Consider the following 22666-nt stretch of genomic DNA (forward strand, 5'->3'; position numbering starts at 1 on the left):
ATAAAAATGTGTCAAGGGAGATTTCTCCAGTTTTACCTTAGAGAAGAGAAGCATGTTGAGGGATGGATGCTAGACCTCTGAATCTTTTTTCCTCATGTGCAGGCTAAATAACTTTTCTGTCTATAACAGGCAATGCTGAGGTTATTTTTCTGTAATGTATGGATGTTTAATTATGTCTTGAAAAAATGTTTTTATTGTAAGTTAGTAGAGAAAAGATGGAGTGATGTGATATTAGAAGTGTATTTTGAAGAATGCTTGTGTAACAGAGATCATCCTAGTGTTCAGTTTGCTGTGCAGACACATGATGCTTTTTAAAGGATTGCATCACCCCCTGGTTTTTGCCTGTTCTCTAATAGTCCTTGAATAAGGAATGGGAGTGTAGGGCTTGGAATACGAGGGTTGTTTGCTGGTCAGCATTTAAGCTTTTGCTCTCTGAATGACTTTTGGGAATTAGTTTCCAGTCATGACTGTGATAATACTATTGTTTGAATAGTTGAGAAATTAAGTTTGTTTCACCTGCAATATATAAATGCATATCTAACATATACAGAATATACAAGCATAGTGACTTAAATGATGATCTTGTAAAACTATTTTGCTTTTCATTGTTTCTGAGAATCAGAACTATTCATATTTAAATTATTCTTTGGTTACTCTCAAAAGTCTGCGTTACAGAATTTAGCCATGCAGGTTTTTTTTTACATCTGTGTGCAATAAACCCACATGCCAGAGTAAGTAAAAGCAAAATAACAAAGGGAAGGAATATGTGATTAAAATATAAATTCAATTCTCTGGATACTGTATGCAGCTATTTAATTAAGAGATTATCTGGATAACTGAAGAACAGAAATAGCATCTGTTCTAAATTGCATCAATGAATATTAACTTGTGTTAAGAGAGAAGAGTTCAAAAAAAAAGAAAAACAGAAGCAACAAGAATATGTTCTTGTGTCAGACTATATATGAGGAAATCACATGGTTTTCTATAAAAGGCTAATTTTTTCCTCTTATTTATTGACGAAGAGAATGAGCAGTCTTGTTTAATTTATCTTTGTGTTAAAAATACAGAAAAGAATTCTTAATTAGTAGTCACTGATAGTTTCAGGAATATTTTATTTGTCATGGTCTTTTTGCATGCTTTGGTCATGTGGCAAGACAGCAAAAAGGAGTTTGTTGAGATCTTTGTCGCTCTCCTGTTTGTGTATCACCACTTTTTCCTTCCCCGAGCATCACTGCCTTTTCTTTGCAGTTCATATATTAGCAGTTGGGAAATTTATGAGCCAGCAAAGCCCAATTGTACTTCAGAAGAGACATTCCTTGGAAAGAGGTACAGCTATGCCTTGTCTTTGGGGTAAAACCTTTGGGGCGGTTTTGGTGTTGTGGCTGATGACGAACCTTTGGAAGAACCTCAAAATTTTCCAATTCAGTGTTTACCTGTGATTCTAGAATAAGAAAAAAAAAACCAAAAACCACACATTAGTTTAGCAGGAATTTTCAGCCTCTGGATATTGGCCTGATGCTGATGGTGTTGAAATGAATTGTAGAAGTCTCTATGACGTGTTTGGAAAGCAGCTCTGAGTGCCTTTAAACTTGCTTCAATATTAATGGATTTTCAGAGGATTGAGCTTGTTTCAGTGTGCCTGCATGAGTACAGCGGTACAAGAGTACTTTAGATGGGGAAAAAAGTGATAGTCTGAATCTCCTTACACTCTCATTGCTGCATCTGGACTAGTTTCTGTATTTTACTCAGCTGTTGAAAACCCCAAGGGCTGTAAATAGCAGTGATTCAGTGATGTTCTGTCAAATACCTGATTCTCATTATAATTTTTTATGGACAAAGAGGAGATGGGCCTGGAATTCTGTGGGTGGAAAATCCATATAGTCTGAATGGGATTTTTTAAACCAATTGCTTGGTAGTATCACATCTCCCTGATCTATTGTTTCTTCTTATTTAGTTTGTTTCCTTAAAAGATCTATCTAGGTTGGCTAATGAATGGTCTCATTCATTTAGTTACAGTCTTTTTTTATACTTTTTGCTAGGTAAGCAAAATGAATTGAGAAGCAGGAAAAAGGCAACAAAAGGAGGTATCAGATCTATGAATTCTTGCCTGTTATACCCATTCCTACTAACCTGTTTGTCCATTTCCATTCTAATCTGGGCACTGGTGACATCCTCTGGAGACGATTCTGTCCCCCTTCAGCTAAGCTGGGATCTCTGAAATATCTTCCAGTTTGTCAGCTTTCCCTCAGCAAAAACTTACTGATTCCAAATTCCTATAAATTTTTTAATTTAGTATGCACCACCAGCAATTTGCTTTTGCATTTGCTTTTTAAATTTGGACTTTGACTTTTTCTGTTTCTGGTAGTTCATTCTTTTGCCTTTTACTTCTAATGGTGTCTTCTTCATAGACACCTCACCTACACCTTGCATCTTCAGGCTGCCTACATTTCTTAGGAGGGATTTGGAGGAACAGGTGAAGAAGTGCTCACATTGCACAGTCTTTTTTTATGTTTGAGAGGTCCCATAGACCAAAATGGGTTATTATGGGATTTGTGTGTGTTTGCATGTAGTTTAAGCAGTAGTTTAGGTTATGCTGGAACATAGTGGTTGAGTATCATCAAACCAAATATCTCAGTGTGCCTTGGTGGCTTCCAAAATCCCTTTTCTTTGTAGCTGATTTTTCTTCAGTTGTCTTTATTTTAAAGAACTTTTTAGACTTAGTTCATGCCAAAACTTATGTAGCAGAGGTGTCTGGCACCTTTAATTTTGTTTCTATCAAAGCTGAACTTATATCAACTATAGTGTTATTATATGTGTATAATATATGACTATATTACATTCTTCTTAAGTCTTTTTGATACCATTTTACCTGTTCTGGTACTTACAGTCATGGACTTGCAGGGGAAGGGAGATTCTTGGTATGCATGCCCACCAGCCTGCCTGCCTGTTTAACTTTCTGTGCAGCACAAGGGACATTGAGCCCATTGTGTTCCTTGTAGGATGATGGAATGCTTCTTTCCAAGAGGGCAAGACATTGGGCATTAAATTCGGATACATCTGAAGTGTAGCAACAAGGTTAGATTCAAGATCCATTTCTTTGAAAGGAGGAAAGGCTGAGCCTCGGCAGTAAGACACACTAATAACATCTATTATGTATTACTATTCTAATAGTTATTAGGTCATAATGATCTGGTACAAATTTGTAACTGTGTCATTTTACTACTGAAGTTTTGTAGAACTAGTGAACATCTACTTTTGGAGTTTACTGCCTATATCAAAATTCAGGGGTGAAAATACGTTTGCTCTGTTTTCAACTTCCTGTTTTTCCTCATTTCTCAAATTTAGCTTAAAATATGACTGAAATGTGAATTTTGGGCACTTAAAATAACTGCCAGGAGGGGTGGGCAGCCGGCAGCTGGGACCAGCTTTCTGGGGAGCATTGCTTTCCTCCCCCTGCTCGTGATCTGCCAGCCCTTTCCCTCAGGAAGGAGTGCTGTGGGTGCTCAGACGAGTAGAAGAGTGTCCTTTGGCTTTGTATGTTCTTGATTTTTTCCTTAGTTAAACCACTGCTGTTCCTTGCACCCTCTGTAACCAGTGAATATCTGGGTAAGGTAGTACATAGCACCTTGGATTTTAAGTAGTGGGGAATATAATTAAAATATGCTTACTTTGGAAATAATATATTTATTTATTTATATAATATTATTTTATTTCATCTGTACAGTTTTGACCTAGAATCTAAAGTATGGTTTTTCAGCTGCATCAGGACATGTCTGATTCTTTCAGTCATTCTGCTGTTAGATAATGGTCAGCATTTCCTTCTGCCAGACTTTGCTGGACTTACGTACTATTTTTCTCTAATTTAATTTCTCTTAGAAGTACTTCTGTATCTCACCAAAAAAACCTCACTACTTTTCTTCTTTTGAAGTTGTGATTTTGGCTTTCAGATTTTAAGCTTCATGCAGCAAATTGAGCTGCTACATCCCCTCTGGCCAAAACTGACTTCTGCAGCTGTGATCTTTGTTTTTCTTCAGTACTGAACCATCCTGCAAAAGGTGCACCCTGTACTAACTGTCTGTCCTCAGTCTGACTTTCAGCTGGTACCCCCCTGATGCTTAGATAGACATACTGGATCTGTCCTCACTGTCATCTGTGGTGAGGTCAGGCACAGTTTGGATGTCTTACTGAGTGTTTCACAAAAGCACATCACTGAACTGCTGGGATACCTTGTCCCACCTGAATAACCAAACTGCCGTCAAAAAAAAAGTGTTAAAAAACAAAGTCACGCTGTAGGTTCTCAGCATTTAGGAGACCATTGCAAAAATGCTCTGGAGCAGATTAAATGTTCTTTTTTCTTAGAAACATAATTTGACACCTTATTGAAAAAAAGACAAATGGGACTGAGTCCATGGAGAATGCCAGTATTTCTCTTACCTTATTAGTCAACACCTGCAAACTGCCAGATTTGAGGTTTCCTTTTCTTTCACTGTAATTTGGTGTATGTTTTATTTTACCTTACTATTGTTAATGGATTAAAAAGTAGTGAAGAGAACAGTTTATTGTAAAATTATCGGTTGCTTTTACTGCCTAGTATGTTGTTGGGTTTTCCATAGCCTTTATTTGAGAAGGCCCTTTTCCAGTCTTTCATGTTGTTTTGAGCACTTGAGAACTCTACAAGGGGCCTGTACTGGGTGCATTACATGCATCACATTGGTTTAGGAACAAAGTCCTCTCAAACAAAACCTGAAGTCTTGGTTTTGTATGGTGGGATCATTAGCATTTAATGAACCTCACAAGTTCATATTTGAAACCACAGAGGAGGTGGGATATTGTCATCACTCTGGTGGCCTGCATTAAGGTTCTTACACATTAACAACAGGGTGGTAGACAGAAGATTTATTTTGTTGTAGCTGGCAGTGGCGAGCTCTTATGGTACTACGAGGACAGCAGTTTAGGTACCTTCCATAAAGGAGGGTTAACATGGATTTAATTATCTTGAATTGCACACAGAGGGATTTTCATCTACATGGTTATCATGTAGCAGTAGTGTCTTGCTGACTAATTTCTGGTTCCGTATATAAGTCCCCAGATAATTAAGCATTTTTGAAAGGCAAAGCGATAACCTTTATCTTGTTCTTACTACTCTGATAAGTGGAAGGATTTTTATCCTCATCTGTTTTAACAGAAATCAATATAAGCTGTAAGACAATTAAAGTTTTGGTAGAAAAAAGAAAAATCTTGAGTATGACGAACCACTCTTGTGGTCTAAATCTAACATGCATTTTGTGTACATGCAAGGGAACCCATTTTGTGCTTCTGGTTTTCAAGCACCTACCCTGGAAAAAGCTCGAGAAAGCCTGCTGGGCTAATAAAATACAAGTTCTTTCCTAAACAGAGACATGATGGCTTTTCCATAAATTTGCCTCTTCTTAGCTAGAAGTCATAACATTAGACACAACAGTTACCATTTGTATTTTTATTGTGCCTTTTTTATTGAGTTACATTATGACATTTATCAGAAATAAAATTAAGCTTAGGGCATGGAAGATGGGGTAAGTTCACTATTTGAAAGCTTGAATTCAAGGCACATTTTGACAGTTACCCTTTTTGGCAAGTCAGGCTTTTAACCTAAAGGTAAGTAAAATAGGATTAATTTAATATTGCTTTTATGAGGCCTGCCTGATCAGATAAAGTAATTTTAAAACTTGAGTTGAAGCAATGTCTTGTACACTTCAGGGTAAATAGGCAGTAACATGCATGATGTATCCAAGTTGCTTTTCATTCGAAGAATTGTCAGACAGTTTTCAGTTAACTGTCATAAGATTACCAGTTCTCTGCATCATCTTCTGTGACAATCACCTACTGTTAATGTTCTGTATGGTACCAAAACCATTTAGCCCTTTGGGTTAAATTGTCTTTTGGAAAGTTAAGTAAAATGATAAATGCTCTATACTGTCCAGTGTTGCAGTTGCAATTTAAAACTTGACTTCTTTTTTCTCCTCCAGTATCTTCTGTTCTCCTTTTTGTGCTTTCTGTGCTTCTTGCAATGGGAGTGGTGCTCATGCTTCTAGAGATTTTTGAATTCTGAAGAGGCAAGATTTTCCTTTTTTTTGGAGGAAAAAAAGGGTGGAGGGAATCCATTTTGTATTTGCACAATCTTTCTGCCAACACTTTACTTGGTCCTGACCCAGGAGGGTTACCTTCATGGCCCATGTGTGGCTCTTAGGCTCAGCTTTCACACCTGAGGGTGGATGGACTCCTGTGCTCAAGCTGCAGTGCCTTCATGCAGCTGCCTTATATCTGGGTGATGCAGTTGGTCATGAGCAATGTACATGTTTGGATAATTCTTTACCTTCTGGCATGCAGTTTTATTGGTTTTACTCTTGAATAATCTGTGAAAGTGTTTCTTGCCTTCAACACTAAAATGGTTGATAGCATCCTTTTGAACAATTTACTGCAAGGAATTGAAAGCTAAAACTTTATCTGATTATAGACAGTGGTTATTTAGTATACCAGTACAATAGAAAAGGCTTCTTAAATTGTCATTTCATCCTATTTTCCAATTATTTTATTTGCAAGGAAAAGATGCTCTTTTGTAAAGATTTTTTTTTAGAATCTTAGAGTGTTTAATCAGTAACAATAAGGTTAAAATTAAAGTTTGCAAGATTGAAGTATTACCAGCTTGGCTGTTTTGATGTCCAACTGTATGTTTATTTTCCCACACCACTTGTATCTAACTAACTCCCTCATCCAAAACAGTGGTTTTATTCACCATTGTTTTTTTAAAGGGTAGAAAGCAGCCAGGCATTACATATACTTTGTACCAGTTGTCTGTCCTGCAGTTTTCCAGTGAATGTTAATGTTACCATTTATATTTTTCTTGACATGGTACTAGCTTTTTGTTACTAATATTAAAGAAGGATTTGCAAGGGCTGTTTTCAATTGTTTTTTGTTTTTCCTTAAGTTTGAACTACAGAGGATTGATTAAGAACAATAGTCACACCCAAGAAAAGAAGCCTTTTGGTATCGATGGGTATTCTTGAAACCATAAATATAAAATACTATTTTAGAAGATGTGCTTCTAAAACACTTGGGTGTGTACATTTTTTTTTTTTTTTTACTTAGGGATTCATAAAAATAGATAGGGTTGTGTGTGTGGAAATATATTCCAGCAAAGTTTTGCAAGATTAGTTTGCTTGTCTTCCTCTAGTTGTTCATTCACAGCTCTTATGTTAGGCAAGAGTCACAGTCTTGCCAGTTTCCTTAGACAGTGAACACTAGCTGACTTAAAAATCTTTAAATGTTGGGATTTTATAGAGATATTGGGTATGTTCTCTTCATTCCTTATATTAGAATTGGGTACCCATTAAAATCATGCTAAGCTAACTGAAAGGCTTACTGTATTGGCTTTATAGCCTGTCATACACAGATTACACCCATTTTAATCTGTTATCTGGAGTATGTCCAGCTTCTGCTAAATGGTGTCTGTTTTACTTTGAAAAGAAATGTGCAGCTGTTTGTAGCCAAAATACAGTTACTGTGAGTGACAGCGATACCAGCTGTGTGCTGCACACTTCAGCTGCTGGAGTAACTGAACTCAGAGGTGCCCCTGCTCTGTTTCCTGCATTGACACAACATATAGAGAGGTTCTTCTGTAGCTTTTGTACTTCTGTGTCACTGCACGGGATAAGCAGCACTTTCCCTCCTCTGCCTGAGCAAATCTGGACCGAAGGCTACCCCCCACATTTTAGTTTCCGTCACAAAGGTGAAATGTTTGTCTCGAGCTTCACATTTTGTCTGAAGCAGGTCAAGAAGTTGCATCTGGAAAACAGAAAGCTCAGAGGACTCAAGTCAGCTCTAAGTTGGGTCTGGGAGTTTGCCAGCTTCCACAGCCATCTCTGCTGCTGGCATGTAGCAGGAACAGCGTTGAGCTCACATTTAATGCTGTGTCTGTCTTTATATCCAAAACCAGGGGTCTACAGACATGGTGTCCTTTCTGCCACTCTGCCCAAGTGCAGTGTGCAGGGACTATTAAGAGCATGTGCAGAGAGATGTTTGGTCAATCCCAGAACAGTAAATCAAGGTGTTCCTGCAGGGAAAAAATAGACCAAAACTCTTTAAAAAAAACTCCAATCCCAAAATGCACATGCATTTAAGTGCATCCTCCCAATTTCCCACAGCACTGGGTGCTACACTTTGCATTTGGTTCTCCAGAATTTCAAATCCATCACAGACTTGTGTATAGAAAACATCTGTTAAAAATTTTGAATTTATGCAGTAAATTTGGGCACAAAGGGTAGAATTGTGTAAAATCTTCAGGTGAGCAAAACTCATTGTAATTTCTCTGCTCCTTTAATTTTTCCACACTACGCAGGGTAGAGTGAAAACCAGAGTGAAAACCCTTGGGGTTGATGAAGTTAATTTTGCTATTGTTATCAAGGGGTATTATCTTTGTGCCTGATATCATAGCAAATGTTGAAATTGAAAAATGTCCAAAAATACTGTTAAATTGAGTCACTTTAAATGTCTTTACCTTGAATTCCCACTTCGTGGCATTATTACAGTAGTTTCATCCCAAGCTAGCATTATTCATTAATACCGGCTTATCCCTGTGATCTGGCTTTGTCTATTTGTTTGGATATACTCTCTGTGCACATTTATAACCTTCTGTTTCTTGCTGCATTAATACCATATTTTAAATTGCACTTAGAGCGGGTGTGTTTGAACCAGTTATTCTGTCAGACCTGGGAACGCCTGTTCTTGGCTTGTGTTAGAGTCTATTACCCCATGTACCATATTAGGAAGCATTAGGAAGGCTGAATTCCTCTGGAAATACAGACTGTCTCATTTTTGAAGCATTGGTGTGATTAACTGTAATGCAATACACTTGGTATGAATGCTTAATGGATAAACATTCTTTTGCTTACTCTAGGCAGTTTTATATCGTACTAGGATGCAATTCATTGTACTAAACAGTGCGAATGTGAAACTATCATTAGAAAAAATGCAGTCAGCCAAAATGAATTCTGCCTGCAGGTGCAATTAAGGAATTGGTAAGTCTACAATATGAAGTAATTGAGCAGTGGTCTGGCACTGAGAATGTGGCATTGCACTTTCCATTTGAAAGATGTTTACAAAATACAGCAAACCTTTTGCTGTATTACAGAAGCTTTTCTGCTAATCCTCTTACACTCTGCCTGTTTGTCCATTTTTATATACAAGCAATGGCATGAACAGGCTGCATGGCTGCAACACTCCTACCAAATTAAGGCAACACCCCACTAATGGGTCTCTTTTATATCACTGCATGGTGATGTTAATGTGAATGTAGCAATAGGCTACTAAAGGCTTTAGATTCTGGAGGATCATAAACATTTTTGTTACTGTAGAAGAATACCTGCTTGTACTAGAAACTAAATAGATACCCTCTGTAACATGTCCCATCTGAAAGTGTGGAAGTATGTTTAACCTGTAAAGAAGACTCTTTGAAGGGCTGTCTAGTGCTGAATGCCATACTTAGCTATTCTTCAACTCATAAGCTGTGTACTTATGTAATGAATAATATATGTGAAGAGTTTGTTACATCTCCTGAGTTTTTCTTAACAGAATATAATAGAATTTCCCACACTCATCTTAATACTGTAAGCACTATGTTTAGTAATCTCAGCTCAGCTAAAGAATTCATTAAGTAAGAACTTCTCATTAAAAAAAAAAAAAATCCAAGCTCTCTTAATTTGAGATTTTTCTAAGAACTCAGTTATTAAGAAAAGTGAGGTGGGACAGCTTTATTGATTCAGAAGGGCTCCTGCTGTGGTCTGGTGTGGAAGTACATTTACTTTTTATGCCTTGGTCTGAGACGTTTCTTCTGGTTACTGTCACTGGAGATGCTTCTCCCTTGCCCATGCAGCCTTTGTTGTGTCTGCAGGAGTATTAGTAAGGTGGGCAGTTAGTACCAAATGCCACAGCTCCTAGGAATAAGACAAGGTATGTCAGAGAGTCATAAAAAACCTTTGGTCAAGTTGCAATTCTGCACCCTTAAAAAGCCCAATAGGATTTGTATTGGTGATGTAATATTGAGAAAATCAGACACCGAGGCAGACTGTTTCCACCTGACTCTTTTCTTACACCTCTGCTTTCTTTTCTGCTTTAAGTAGAGAGATAGATAGCAATGTGTGCTATTTATAGTACATTTAAAAGAATTTTTTATAGATAAATGTTCGTAAGATAATTGTATTGATTTCTGTTCAGTTTATAAAATATTGCTATTTCACAGCAAAACTCAGGTTGGATGAATTATCTCTATATTGTTTACTCAGCGAATACTCTAAATTAATGCCTGTGATTACTTTTTTGTGTCCTTCTTTTCCTTTGAATTATTTTCTTAACAATTGTAGCATCTGTAAATGAATAAAAGGAATTGCTTATGAAATCTTTTTGTAGAGTAATTTTTAGTGAATATGCAGGTTACACAATTTATCCCTGCTGAGATTTATTTTAAATAGAATGTTTTATGCATAGTCAATATTTTGTTTCAAGTCTTTGCCTGTGAGAACATTTGTGGCATTTTTACTCTGCATTTAGAGCTTTTGACTTTCAGGCTGAGGGAGAGTGAGATTGCTGGGAGAAGAAACACTGATTTATTGATTCATGGTGACTTTGTTACTGTATGGCAGTCTGTACTAATTGGTACCAGAAGCAGCATTTACTCTTGGCTAGTTCATGTGTCACACTTAAAGGCAGAAGAAAAATAGCACCATCAGTTAGGATGTAGATTGGCAGCAGTGCAAGGATCTGGAAGAAATACTGCTGCAGATTCAGGAATAAATGTCTAGGGATGGAGAGTGGAACTTTGCTTTGTGCTCTCCTATCTGTTTAAATTTGTTTGGACACCAGAGTCCAGATTTGAGCCTGTACTGTATTATAATTAGTTTGTCAAACTCAGCTCACTTCAAACATTCTCCTTTGCATGCTTATTTCAAGGCTCAAAGATACAATGAATTCTTTAGCATGCTAGTTTGTTACCTTGGCAATAGAAGGAATTGCCAAAAGAGTGATAAGATGTATCTGCTGTCATATTGGAAATTCATATTCTTGTTAAATATTCTTGTTCTTTTTTTTTTTTTTTTTTTTTTGCAGAGCATGGCTGTTGGAGTGCTCTTGTTGCAACTGCTTCTTTTTTCTGCTGGACAGAGACACTGTCAAGGTGTAGGCAAATGTTTTTCCTTTTCCCTGAAGCAGGAAGAGTCAGCTAAAGACATTGAGGTTTGCAGGTCGGAACTGCACTGCTGTAAATAGTAAGGTGTTAAATTGCTGTACCCACATCTCTGATCTCTCCAGGATCAGTGAAAGTCTGGCAGGAGGGACTTTCTGAGGAACCCTGAACTTTATGGGAATGCAGGATGGTGGAGCTTGTCTTTTGGCTCTTTTCCCTGCAATTGTCAAGCTACTGTACTGGAAAACACAAAGCTTTTTTTCTTCATGGTTTTTGTTCTCTCTATCTGAATAGTAGATAACTGATCAAAAGTAGACAGTAGCAGTTGCAAAGTGCATTTAAGTCAGTAATTTACAGTAATGCAAAGTAGAGTTAAAAAAAAAGGCAAGGTCAGGCAAAGGGATGACTTATATATGAAGTGTACCTGTGAAGTAGACAACACTTAAAAAGTCTCCTTGGGATTCTTACATGATCAGCAGGACTCAGGGAAGCTACCTCACTAGTCATTTGTACCTCCCATTACACTGTTGCATCCAAGCTGCTGCATTAGAAAAACCAACCCACTATCAGAGATTTAGACCCAGGTCTGCAAAACTCATCAAAGAGAATTCAGTGAAAATTGTTTAGCCTGTACCATTAATATAAAACAGGACAGTATTGCAATTTCCCATTTTTATTAATGCTTATGACAAAAAAAAAATTCAGAAGAAAGGGAGAACCTCATGGAATTGTAACTCGTTACCATATTTAAAAAAAACCCAGGAATATTCAGATAAGTCTGTTCGTATATCTTTGTCAACTCCAGGTTTCAGTGCATCTTGCTGTTTTACTCGCTTACTGAAACACACAGCTACACTAATAGATGTACAAGTTGCAAATTCCATGTGAGCTGTGGTTTTGCTCTTCAGTAACAGGGCTTACTTTTACTTGATAATTACTCTGACCTGTTTTAACTAAGAATAACAGCATGTAGTTTTCACGTGGGGCACACATCTCATTTACAGCAACAGTGATTTTGTATTTTTCTGCTACGAAGACAATTAACAATGTAAATTGTAATAAAACTAGTACATCAGCAATAAAACAAGTACACACAGAATAAATAAAAAATGGATATAAAGAATAATTTTCACTGATTCAAGGAAACTACTTAATGAAAACAGGTGTTTTAAAAATTTCACACAGAAAGTGAGCCAAGTAGCAGGAACAGGGGAGATGATCCATGTATAGTACCACCTAGGCAATTTTGGTCCTGTGTTTTGGCCCAAAACTGCAGTGTATAAAATTTCAGTGAAAGAAGCCTGTCAGAGGAATCTTTAACTACTTACACCATGAAGCAAACGCACCCTCATGTCACAGGCCTAATGAATGCACGTGGTTAGCCCATGCATTTTAATGCTTGTGTCCCACCAGGAAATGCCGCTTGGCATGGTTTGGGTTTAGGAGGACATGCTGTAGAGCATGTGTTGGCACTGCTGCAGGACAGTGACACTGTGGTTTTCTACTAGAAATGGTCTTCATGATATTCCAACAGGTAGAAAACTTGATAACTCGTGCCAGTTCAACAAGAGTACATAGAGATAATATTTTCCAGTTCACCTCAACAAATTGAACAGTTTGTGTGTTGCTGAAGCTGCTCCTGGCTTGTCATATGTCTGAAGAGGTCTCTGTGGAGTAGAGAAGTCTTGGCCCCAGATACTTTTGGATTTTAGAAGCATGAATCTGCTGTGCAGGTCTCTTTGTCAGAGTTTCAGGACACTTAAACCAGATATTTCTCCTACGGAGCTTTTTGAGGGGAAACGCCGGGCATGGATTGGATGTTAGACATTCCATTTCTTTCAATATTGCTGATGTCTGATTCCTATCTGTGTTTCATTCCTGCAATTGCTTCTTGGGAAGATTTGTCTCCTGGATGCTTCTGTGCTGAAGCCTTAGTGACGGCTGATGCCCACGCAGGCTTTAGGGGAGCATGAAGCCAGGAAAACTGGAGGAAGCCTCCTCACTGACTCACTGCCTTTGACTGACAAAGCAACCACTTCACAGAGAAAAAACTCTTTAAAAAAATAGTCACCCATTTCAGATATTGCCAGAGCTTCCTCTCTTCCCGGGAGCTATGCTGTAAAATGATTTTAAAGCAGAAGGTAATGGTCAAATTGTGATTTCTTTTCCTCATTTAGCTTCTTCAGCACAGCCAGAGAGGTTATCCTCAGTGCTTCATAATAGATACTCTAAATCTGTTCCCTTTCAGTTTGAATCTCTTTCCCCTTGTCCCCCATGTCACTACATGCTCTTTTAAATTGTCTCTCTCCATCTTTCTCATAGGCTACCTTCAGGTGTTGGAGGCCACAGTTAGGTCACCCCTAAGCCTTCCCTTTTGCAGGCTGAACTACCCCAATTCTCTCAGCCTTACATCAGATAAGACGATTTTTATGTTGCACAGTTTATTGTATGCAACACTAATATTGTGGTTTATATGGCACCAAGCTGGTTAGCCCATGAGAAGGATAACCCGTGTGATTCTTTAGAGTTATCTCCATTGTGACTTGCTTAAAAAAATAAAAAAACCCATGTTACTACCTACTGGTTACTGTTAGCTAAATTCTATAAATTATTGGTAGTTAAGAGTTATGGAAAAATGCCCTAAACTTATGCAACTTTGCCTTTTTTCAAGAATAATCAGTTTTCATCCTTCTGATCTTACTCCTAAAGGTGAAGTACTAAAGCAAAAATGTAGGGTTTTTTTCTGCATTAGTCAGCAACATATTTTTATAGTTAGTGACATGTCTTCTCTGGCTTGTGCTTTACCAAAGAGAAGCAAATGGCCGTGTGTGCATATGTATGATTTCCCTGGGGATGCCACCCAGGGTGCCTAACAGTTATACCCGCTTCTTTGGTATTACAGTTTGTTACTATATTGGTGCCGGGTGAATCATTGATGACCCCTTTTTCTGTCACTTTAGAGAACACAGAAGTACATTCTGTTAAAAGCAGTTCTTCAGGGTTTCTTTCAACATGTCACCACTGTTGGCTTTTTGTTTCCATGAGTGCTGTTGTAAATCCTAGAAAATGTCACAAGTGGATTCTATGGAAACTTATTTTTTTTTTCTAAATACTTGTAGTGGTAAAATAAGAGGTTAAGATATTATACTGTATTTTCATGTAAAAGAGCTTGCTTATGATGTGACTGTTGGGGATGGTCCTGTACAGGGCCCAGAGTTGGACTCGGTGATCATTGTGCGTCCCTTCCAGCTCAGCATATTCTGTGATTGTGACTTTACTGTAGTGGGTACTTGGCCAGAGTGGCAGTACAACCAGATCTGTCAAATGACAGGGAATGGGAGAATTCCCATGAGTCTGAAATCCCACGCACACCCTGGGAAGCACAACAGCAACAGACGTGGTGAAATAGTTCTACTTAAATCACGTTAACCATACTTTGAGGAAGAAGTTATAAATGTTTGTCTTATTTTTAGCGCAGTAAAATCTTGAGTGACAGTTCTCATGACTGTACTGAGCAAGCACTTCATTACTCTGGTGGATAGACTGTTTCACAAAGATAGAAAATTTCCAAGCACAAATTTACTGTTCTTCAGTTTAACACCCAGAGATTCATTTAACGGAATCAGTCAACCATGAAAAGTGATCGTACTAAATGAGATAAATGACATACAAGAATATCCTTCTTCTTCTTCCCCTAGTCAGGGGAAGACAACTGCCTTGTTGAAGGAAGTGGCAAAATTATATGACCAGTGTACAAAAGACAGTGAATTGATGCCAGGTAGGGAACATAGAGATTTATACAATCAGTGATCTACAGTCTCAGAGTGAATGCTTGGGTGAGGTACTAGGTAAGAGTGGTGTGATGTATTTGGAGACATAATGATAACTTTTCATTACCAACAGTATATTTAGTTCCCTTTTAGTGGGATCATCAAAATATTCCAAAACAGTGAGTACAGAAGCTATCTCTTCTGTCTAGTCTGATTCAAGAAAGATCATCCCAAACTGAATTCAGTATATGATTTGATGCTTTCAAAGAAAATTATCCTGAAGCATATCCAGTTGTTTTGCAACAAATCTAAAACTGCTTCCACAATAATCTCATGCCAGTCATTGAACACAAGGAAAAGAATGGTGCCAATTAACATGATGAAAAGAAATCCAGAAATAAATATACTCATTTTATGACATAATTTTCCCCTATACCTCTCTCTCAGCTGTTCTTTGTCTGCAGCAAGTAGTATCTCCCTTTACCTTGATGCAATTCATCTCCGTTCACATTTGGGGTGTGGATCTCTCTGATCATGTTAATAAATGTGATGATTCAAGCTAAATTCACAGCTGTTGTTTATAACCCGTACTTGCTTGCATGACTGCTGCATTTCAAAGCTAAAGGTTTGCAGTCAAACCTTAGCTCAGTAATGTTTTAGTTGGGTCTCAGTCTAATGATTGAGCCTTATTTTGGTTGATGGCAGCATGAAGGAGGTTGGGCTTGAACATGGAACCCTTAGTGAGCAGAGTGGGTAAAAAATGCTGCCTTTGACAGCAAACCACAGAGAAAGGAAGCTGCTAGGGAGGTTGTACCACTTTTTCACTGCTGTTTCATGGCTTTTCCAGCTGGTTTTGTCTTTTCTTTGGTCAGCCTAGAAATGGTGGCCTCGAATTGCATCTCTCCTTATTACTTGTTTCTGCATCAGTGTTTTTTTTCTCCAATCTTAGAGATACTACAGCAGCATAAAAAGTTCAGCGGCATTGGACAGCAGTTTGTGGCTTATTTTACTTAGGCTTTGCATGTATTTATGTAGGCTTTCTAGGAGCAAAATATAGTTAAAGCAGCCTTTTTCTTGCATCATAATGACTAAAAATCGATGTGAGATAGGTTTGTGAATTCTTGTAAAACATTTATCATCTCAGTCTTCTTGGAAGAAGAAAATAATTGTTTCACATTGATGTGAAATACAAGAGTTAAAATTCCCACTGAGTGACTACTGTCTTTTCTGTTTAAACCACTGCTTTGTATAAAGCTGAGAGGGCTTTTTGGTTAATAAACTTACAATAATATTTAGAAGTATTTTTGTATTTCAACTTTAATATATTTACTATTTAAAAGAAATGAACAGCTTTTCAGGCAGGTGAAACCTCAGGTGGCAATGACCCAGCTCCTGTCACTGGACTGGGCAGCCAGCTGGCATGTGTACTCCATCCAGGGACATCGTGACAGAGCCTCCAAGCAGGGCTGTAAAAGAGCAGGCTTCTGAAGACCTTCAGAATATTTGTATAGCTACATAGCAGGGTGCAGTGTTTTATGTTTTAAGAGGAACAGTGATAAAGGAAAACATGGCTACGCAATGGTCTCTTCTGTAGGTTGTCTGTAAAAGAGGAAAAGAAAATGTGGAAAATTGTTTTCCTTTATTTGAAGTGATGAATATGATATATCCATGGGACTGAAGCTCAGTAAAATTGTTGCCACTGATAATAACACATATTCTTTCCTTACTGCCAAGTGCAGGCAGTTAAATGAATCAGGTTGGCAAACTCTGATCTCTAAAATATGAAAATAGCTTTTCCTGACTAATGTTTCTGAAGGTCTGAATAATCACTGATTAAAGGCCATGCTGAAATTATGATAGTAAGTAGCATAAATAATATAATCAGATTAATCCAGTCACTGTTAAATTACGGCTTTGAAGATAGAATAAACCTGTAAACCTGGTTAGTTTAAAAAAATACCCATGGCTGTATATATTGCAGTTCTAAAAAAGTTAATACATCATATGGAACATAATCTCTAATGATATCCATAGGTGATGTAAATGTAGATTAGTAATCTTCTGGTCGAGCTTTGGATGAATGCGAACCGGAACTTCATAAGGCCTAAAGACTAATACACAAACACTATACAGGTTATAATTTCAGTGTATTTGACTCTGTTGTTTCTTAATAGTGCATTTTTAATGAGTTAAGTATTTTTAATATTTTTATACATAGACCAACACATACATTAAAGATCACCTTTTGAATTTATAATCAAAAACGATAAAAACTTACACTCAGTTGACTTTTGCAACCATAGTTGCACTTCCTTGAATGAAAAAGCACAAATTAAAAAACCTGTAGTTCAAATGAGCAGGAGAAATTTGTTTTTTAAAAGCCTTTTCAAACTTTGCAATATCACAGGACTAAAGCAGTACGTAATTTAATGATTTGGAAGTCTTTTTGGAGTAGGTAGCTGAATGATTTGTGATCTATTTCCACAGGTTTTCAATACATATTCTAATGAAGACTATGACAGGAGAAATGATGAAGTTGACCCAGTGGCTGCATCAGCTGAATATGAACTTGAGAAGCGTGTGGAAAAGCTGGAGCTCTTCCCAGTTGAACTAGAAAAAGGTATGGTGTCTGTCTGCCATTTCCACTTCCTGGGACACTGACCTACAAGTTCAAGGAAGTCTGCACATGCCTAGAGAGCCTATCTTGAATTTCCATGAATCTGTTGTGGTCACCTTGGCTTTTTGGATTTCAGGAATTGTTCAGTGAGGAATTAAAGAAGCATCCCAGAGACAGGCAGTTTTTACCTTCTTAAGAGAATTGTTTTGTGACACTCCATTAACATGATTTCACACAGTGTTTGTTGTGATATATTCATTCTTCACTGGAGGAGTAAAAATCTTGACTGTTGTTCTAAGCTCCTCATAAGGCTGCAGATGATATTTTTTGTGTGTAATTAAAATGGCAGTCACGTAGGTTTTTTAAACGGAAGCAAAATAATATTAGCATTATTGACACAGAAAGCCAAGAGGAACCAAAGTATAAATGTTTACCGACCAAATAACTGTACAGATCAAATGTAATAAGTTTCTGCTTTCTCTTGCCTTTTTCACAGATGAAGATGGACTTGGCATAAGCATTATTGGAATGGGAGTTGGAGCCGATGCAGGCCTCGAAAAACTGGGAATATTTGTCAAAACAGTAACAGAGGGTGGGACAGCAGAAAGAGATGGCAGGTAAACTAGACTTTGTATTTGGAAATTTTCTCAGCAATAGTTACTATAAATTATGATTTTCATAGGAAATAGTTGTTTGCTTAATGTATGTCATGGTAATCCAAGCTGTAAAGTTTGGAGACTCCATTTGTAAGATCCAAGTACCTGATGTGGTTATGAGAAGACACTAAATTGGTACCATGAGTTTACACTGCTTAAGAAGAACAAATTTGCCAAAGATATGTGTTTGTGACTGCTGAGAACCCAGATGCTTTAGCCTGAGCAAAGCGGGCGATTCCAAACTCTGTGTCACTTCTGAAGGCAGTTTAGATTCTAAAGGTGTTGAGTTCCCACCTGTTCTATTGGCTTCAAGCTAGCTTTGGATAGGCAATACTTAAGAAAAAGAATTCTGTTCAACATTTGATTATTTGATCTCTCTACATTTGATGTCCTTACGAAGAGATCTTGATGGGCTGGATTGATGGGCTGAGGAAAACTGCATGAGGTTCTGTAAGGCAAAGTGCCGGGTCCTGCGCTTGGGTCACAGCAACCCCAGGCAGCGCTACAGGCTGGGGGAGGAGCAGCTTGAGAGCTGCTCAGCAGAAAAGGACTTGGGGTGCTTGTTGACAGGCAGCTGGATATCAGCCAGTGTGTGCCCAGGTAGTCAGGAAAGCCAAAGGCATCCTGGTCTGTACCAGCACTAGTGTGTCCAGCAGGACCAGGGCAGTGATTGTCCCCTGACTGTACTCGGCACTGGTGAGGCCACACCTCAAGTGCTGTGTCCAGTTCTGGGCCTTTCACTACAAGAAAGACAATGAAGTGCTGAAGTGTGTCCAGAGAAGGGAAAAAAAGCTAGTGAAGAGTCTGGAGCACAAGTCTTACAAGGTGTGGCTGAGGGAGCTGGGGGTGTTTAACCTGGAGAAGAGGCGGCTGAGGGGAGACCTTATCACTCTCAACAATCACCTGAAAGGAAGTTGTAGCTGGGTGGGGGTCAGTCTCTTCTGACATGTCTCAAGTGAAAGGATGAGAGGAAATTGCCTTAAATTGTGTCAGGTGAGGTTCAGATTAAATATTAGAACTTTTTTTTCACTGAAAGAGTGAAAGGCATGGGAATTAAGTTGCCCAGAAAGGTGATGGAGTCACTGTCTCTGGAAGTGTTGAAGAGGCATCTGGATATGGCACTTGGGATGTGGTTTAGGAGTGATTGAGCTGCAACACTGATGGCTGAACCAGATGATCTTGAAGATCTTTTCCAACCTTGATGATTCTGTGATTAGGGAAATAATTAGTGTACCTGAATGTTTGAACTTTTACTAAATACACTCCCTTCAAGTTTACTAGCACAGATTGTTACTTTATATTTCTTACTTTGGATAGTCTTCTGTTCCAGAGTTCAGTTTTCACACCTACAGCACTGAAAGTACATTAATTAATTGAAGTAGGAAGCTCTTCATACCATAAATCTTGCCCACTAAAGAAGTGGATTGGTGTGTGTAGTCTTGTAAAATGCTCGTATAAAACCTGCTTGCTTCTAGAATTGCTTATTTGGTATGTGCAGGCTAAATAACTCCTTTTGAACATAAAATATTTCCTATCATATGGGGCACAGTTATCTGTGTATTATACAATACCTGCCAATCTGTGTATTGTACAATACCTGCCACAACCAAGCCAACCTCTTCTCGTTAGGAGATAGAAAAATACTTTACTATGTAATCATTTAATAATGAAAAGTATTCTTAAATATCTTCCAACCCATACAATTTGTCGTTTTGTCCTAGTGCATAACTATGTAAATTTTCATGCCAATAAAATATTACTTCTCTGATACTTAAGCAATTAAATCAACTTATATGCATCCTCATTTTCTGATTTTAACCATTAATGTGTTGTTGCATTAGAAACAATATGAAAATATTGTTTATCAATAAGAATAGGAAAAAACTCTTAAGATGTTGATGCTATCTTCTAAAAAATATATTGCAGTAACATGTTCCTTGTTGATGAACACCTCTAACTTTTCAACGAGGCAAAAAGTTGTTCTGCTGTGGAAACCCCCCAAAAATTTAAACAGAAGACTGTAGAAGGCAGGGGGTCACAAAGTTTAGTAACATTGCTACTGAAGTATATTGTCTTCTAGATTGGGCTTGGAGGTATCTTTACAGATCTTGGCAATAAGATATCAAGTTGAAGGCCAAGTACTGATTTATCATAGGCTTAAAAATTATGAAGGCAAATGAAGAAGCTGACACCTCAAGATGTCATGACTTTATCCATTACTTTGAATTTAAGTGAGTGTTTTTCTGAAGGGTATGCTTGACCTCAGCCAGAAGGCATTAAGCTCACGACTGGTATTATTTGTGAAATTCTCTGGTTGAAAATCCGTCACTCACTGCTGCTCTGTTAAGATCTGTAATTTCTTTTCCTCTCATTATTCACATGTTTGAGTGGGCTACAGAAGTTAATGTTCCATCACAAGTCTCTTCTTTCATTTCCCTAGATGGCATCTGAAAGGAGCTTGTCAGCTGAGAAAAAATAATATCATTCTTTGACCATTCTAATATTTGTGCTGGTTTTCAACTGGCAGAATGTTCAGTCAGCTGAGAAATAGGACTCTGATTTTCTCTTTGAGAGCCTGACTGATCATTCACTTGGGAAAGGGATATATAATCCTCTCAGTCAGGACCAGATAGTTCTGCACAATAAAGTGCATCAACTGTAAAGGGTCCTGTTAACTTCATCTTTATGAAAAGCCTAGTTAATCATTAATACTGATAGCAAAGCAAAATCTCCTTCCAGAAAATAAAACTATTTCAACAGTTGCATCAGATATTCTGAATAATTGCATAGCAATCTTCAACCAGGTTCTTCTGAAGCTACAATTTAAAACCTTACAGTATCTGTAGGATAGCTTCTATATTTTATTGAAAGACCCATGAAATTATGATATAAAGTACTTGTCTCCCATTGAAATACAAAATCTGTACAAAGGGGCTTCTCAGTGATTTAACACCACTGGCTTGATTCATGTTGCTGCAGACAAACAGGTAGCATTTAGTTGTCATATTTAAAGGTTTTGTGTGCCAGTACTTAACCAATGAGGGTGCTTCAAGATGGATCCAAAGGCAAGCATGTTGGTAAGTATTAGGAGAGGTTATTAATAGTGTGAAAAATAGGAAATCAGCCATTAGACTGAATATGAAAAATAAAATCTTTTCCTGGATCAATGAATCCATAGCTGCTTCTTTCAAATTTTTGTGGTGATGAGTCATTCACTTTTTAAAGTACTCTGATAACATTGGGAGCAGTAGTTTTGAAACATTACATAGTTCCTAACTTGAACTCTAGAAGTTTTCTCTGCACAAATTAAATTTTTCAGTTCATCATACAGAGCAACTGTGCAAATAATTTTTTCAGCTTTAGTTGGTTTGCTTCTGTAGTTTCTACTTCACTGTAATCTGCAGGCAGAGTTTAAAGTCCTGAGCATTAGAAAATAATTATCAGAAGAATTACCAATTTTATTAATTATAAAAGCAGTAAAATGTCTATAATTCAGGCTTTGGCAACCTGAGCCTAATTTTTCATTTGTGTTTGAAACGAGATTTGAGAGACAGAGGAGGCCTGGAGCTCCTGTTGGAGTGGGCTCTAACGGGAAGGCTGCTCTTTGTATGTTGATATGCACGTATATTTATATATAATTAAAATGTATGTATATATAGAAATAAAGGAGTTTTGGAGAACACTGGCTATAAAAATAGTAGTTGGAAGTTAATTTAGGAGCTATACAACCAAGAAGTAAGGAGATACAAAATATGCCTGAAGGACAAATAGAATTAGACTGAATCAATACAGAGCCGCTTACGAAATGGCAGGCAACAGTTCTCTAAGATGATGTTTCATCACCTGAAATACTGAACCTGTGTATCTGAACACTGAACACTGCTAGTCCACTGCATAGTGAGGTACAGTGTTGTAGGTAAGTTGTCATCTCAAAGGAATCTGTTCTTCCACTATTTTCAGCCAAGAGGGTGACAGTTTCCCACTCAGTGGGCACCAACTTCTTAAAAGTTCTTTTCTGGGTACTCCTGTGGCCATCTAACTGCACTCTGTGTTTGCTAAAATAAAAAAAAAATCAAAATTAAATATTAGTGTGATTGCTGTATTTCTTAAATATTTCAGTGAAAACTGAAGTAAAATTCTGAGATTAAAATGCCTGGTATGATTTTCAATATAGGAGTTTATAGGCTTCCTTTTTCAAGGGAGATCCTGCCTAGAACACAGTGGCATTCTGTGGTGTGAGGCTGCCAAAGAGTAAATACTGTATTTCTTACTCATCACTGGAATCCAAAGAACAGAAGATACTGCTTGAACACATGTAACACTGCAAAGCATTTCCTCAGACTTGGCAGAGAAATTAGTGCTCCATGTCATAATACTTCAGCATTCTGTTGAAGCCTCTGTTGTTCTTTGA

The 22666-nt window shown here is 37.7% G+C and overlaps 1 protein-coding gene across 3 annotated transcripts in view; it reads left to right on the forward strand.

Moving 5' to 3' along the window:
* Nucleotides 1-22666, forward strand: part of LOC138106413 (neurabin-1-like) — a 135137-nt gene that overhangs the window by 54309 nt on the left and 58162 nt on the right. For all 3 annotated transcript variants that reach the window (XM_069006983.1, XM_069006982.1, XM_069006984.1), the window contains exons 3-4: nt 17470-17602; nt 18096-18216. In XM_069006983.1, coding sequence (XP_068863084.1) covers nt 17470-17602; nt 18096-18216 — 254 coding nt within the window. The remainder of the gene's footprint in view (nt 1-17469; nt 17603-18095; nt 18217-22666) is intronic.

Source organism: Aphelocoma coerulescens, chromosome 2 (genome assembly GCF_041296385.1).
Source record: "Aphelocoma coerulescens isolate FSJ_1873_10779 chromosome 2, UR_Acoe_1.0, whole genome shotgun sequence".
In the NCBI taxonomy this organism is placed as follows: Eukaryota; Metazoa; Chordata; class Aves; order Passeriformes; family Corvidae; genus Aphelocoma; species Aphelocoma coerulescens.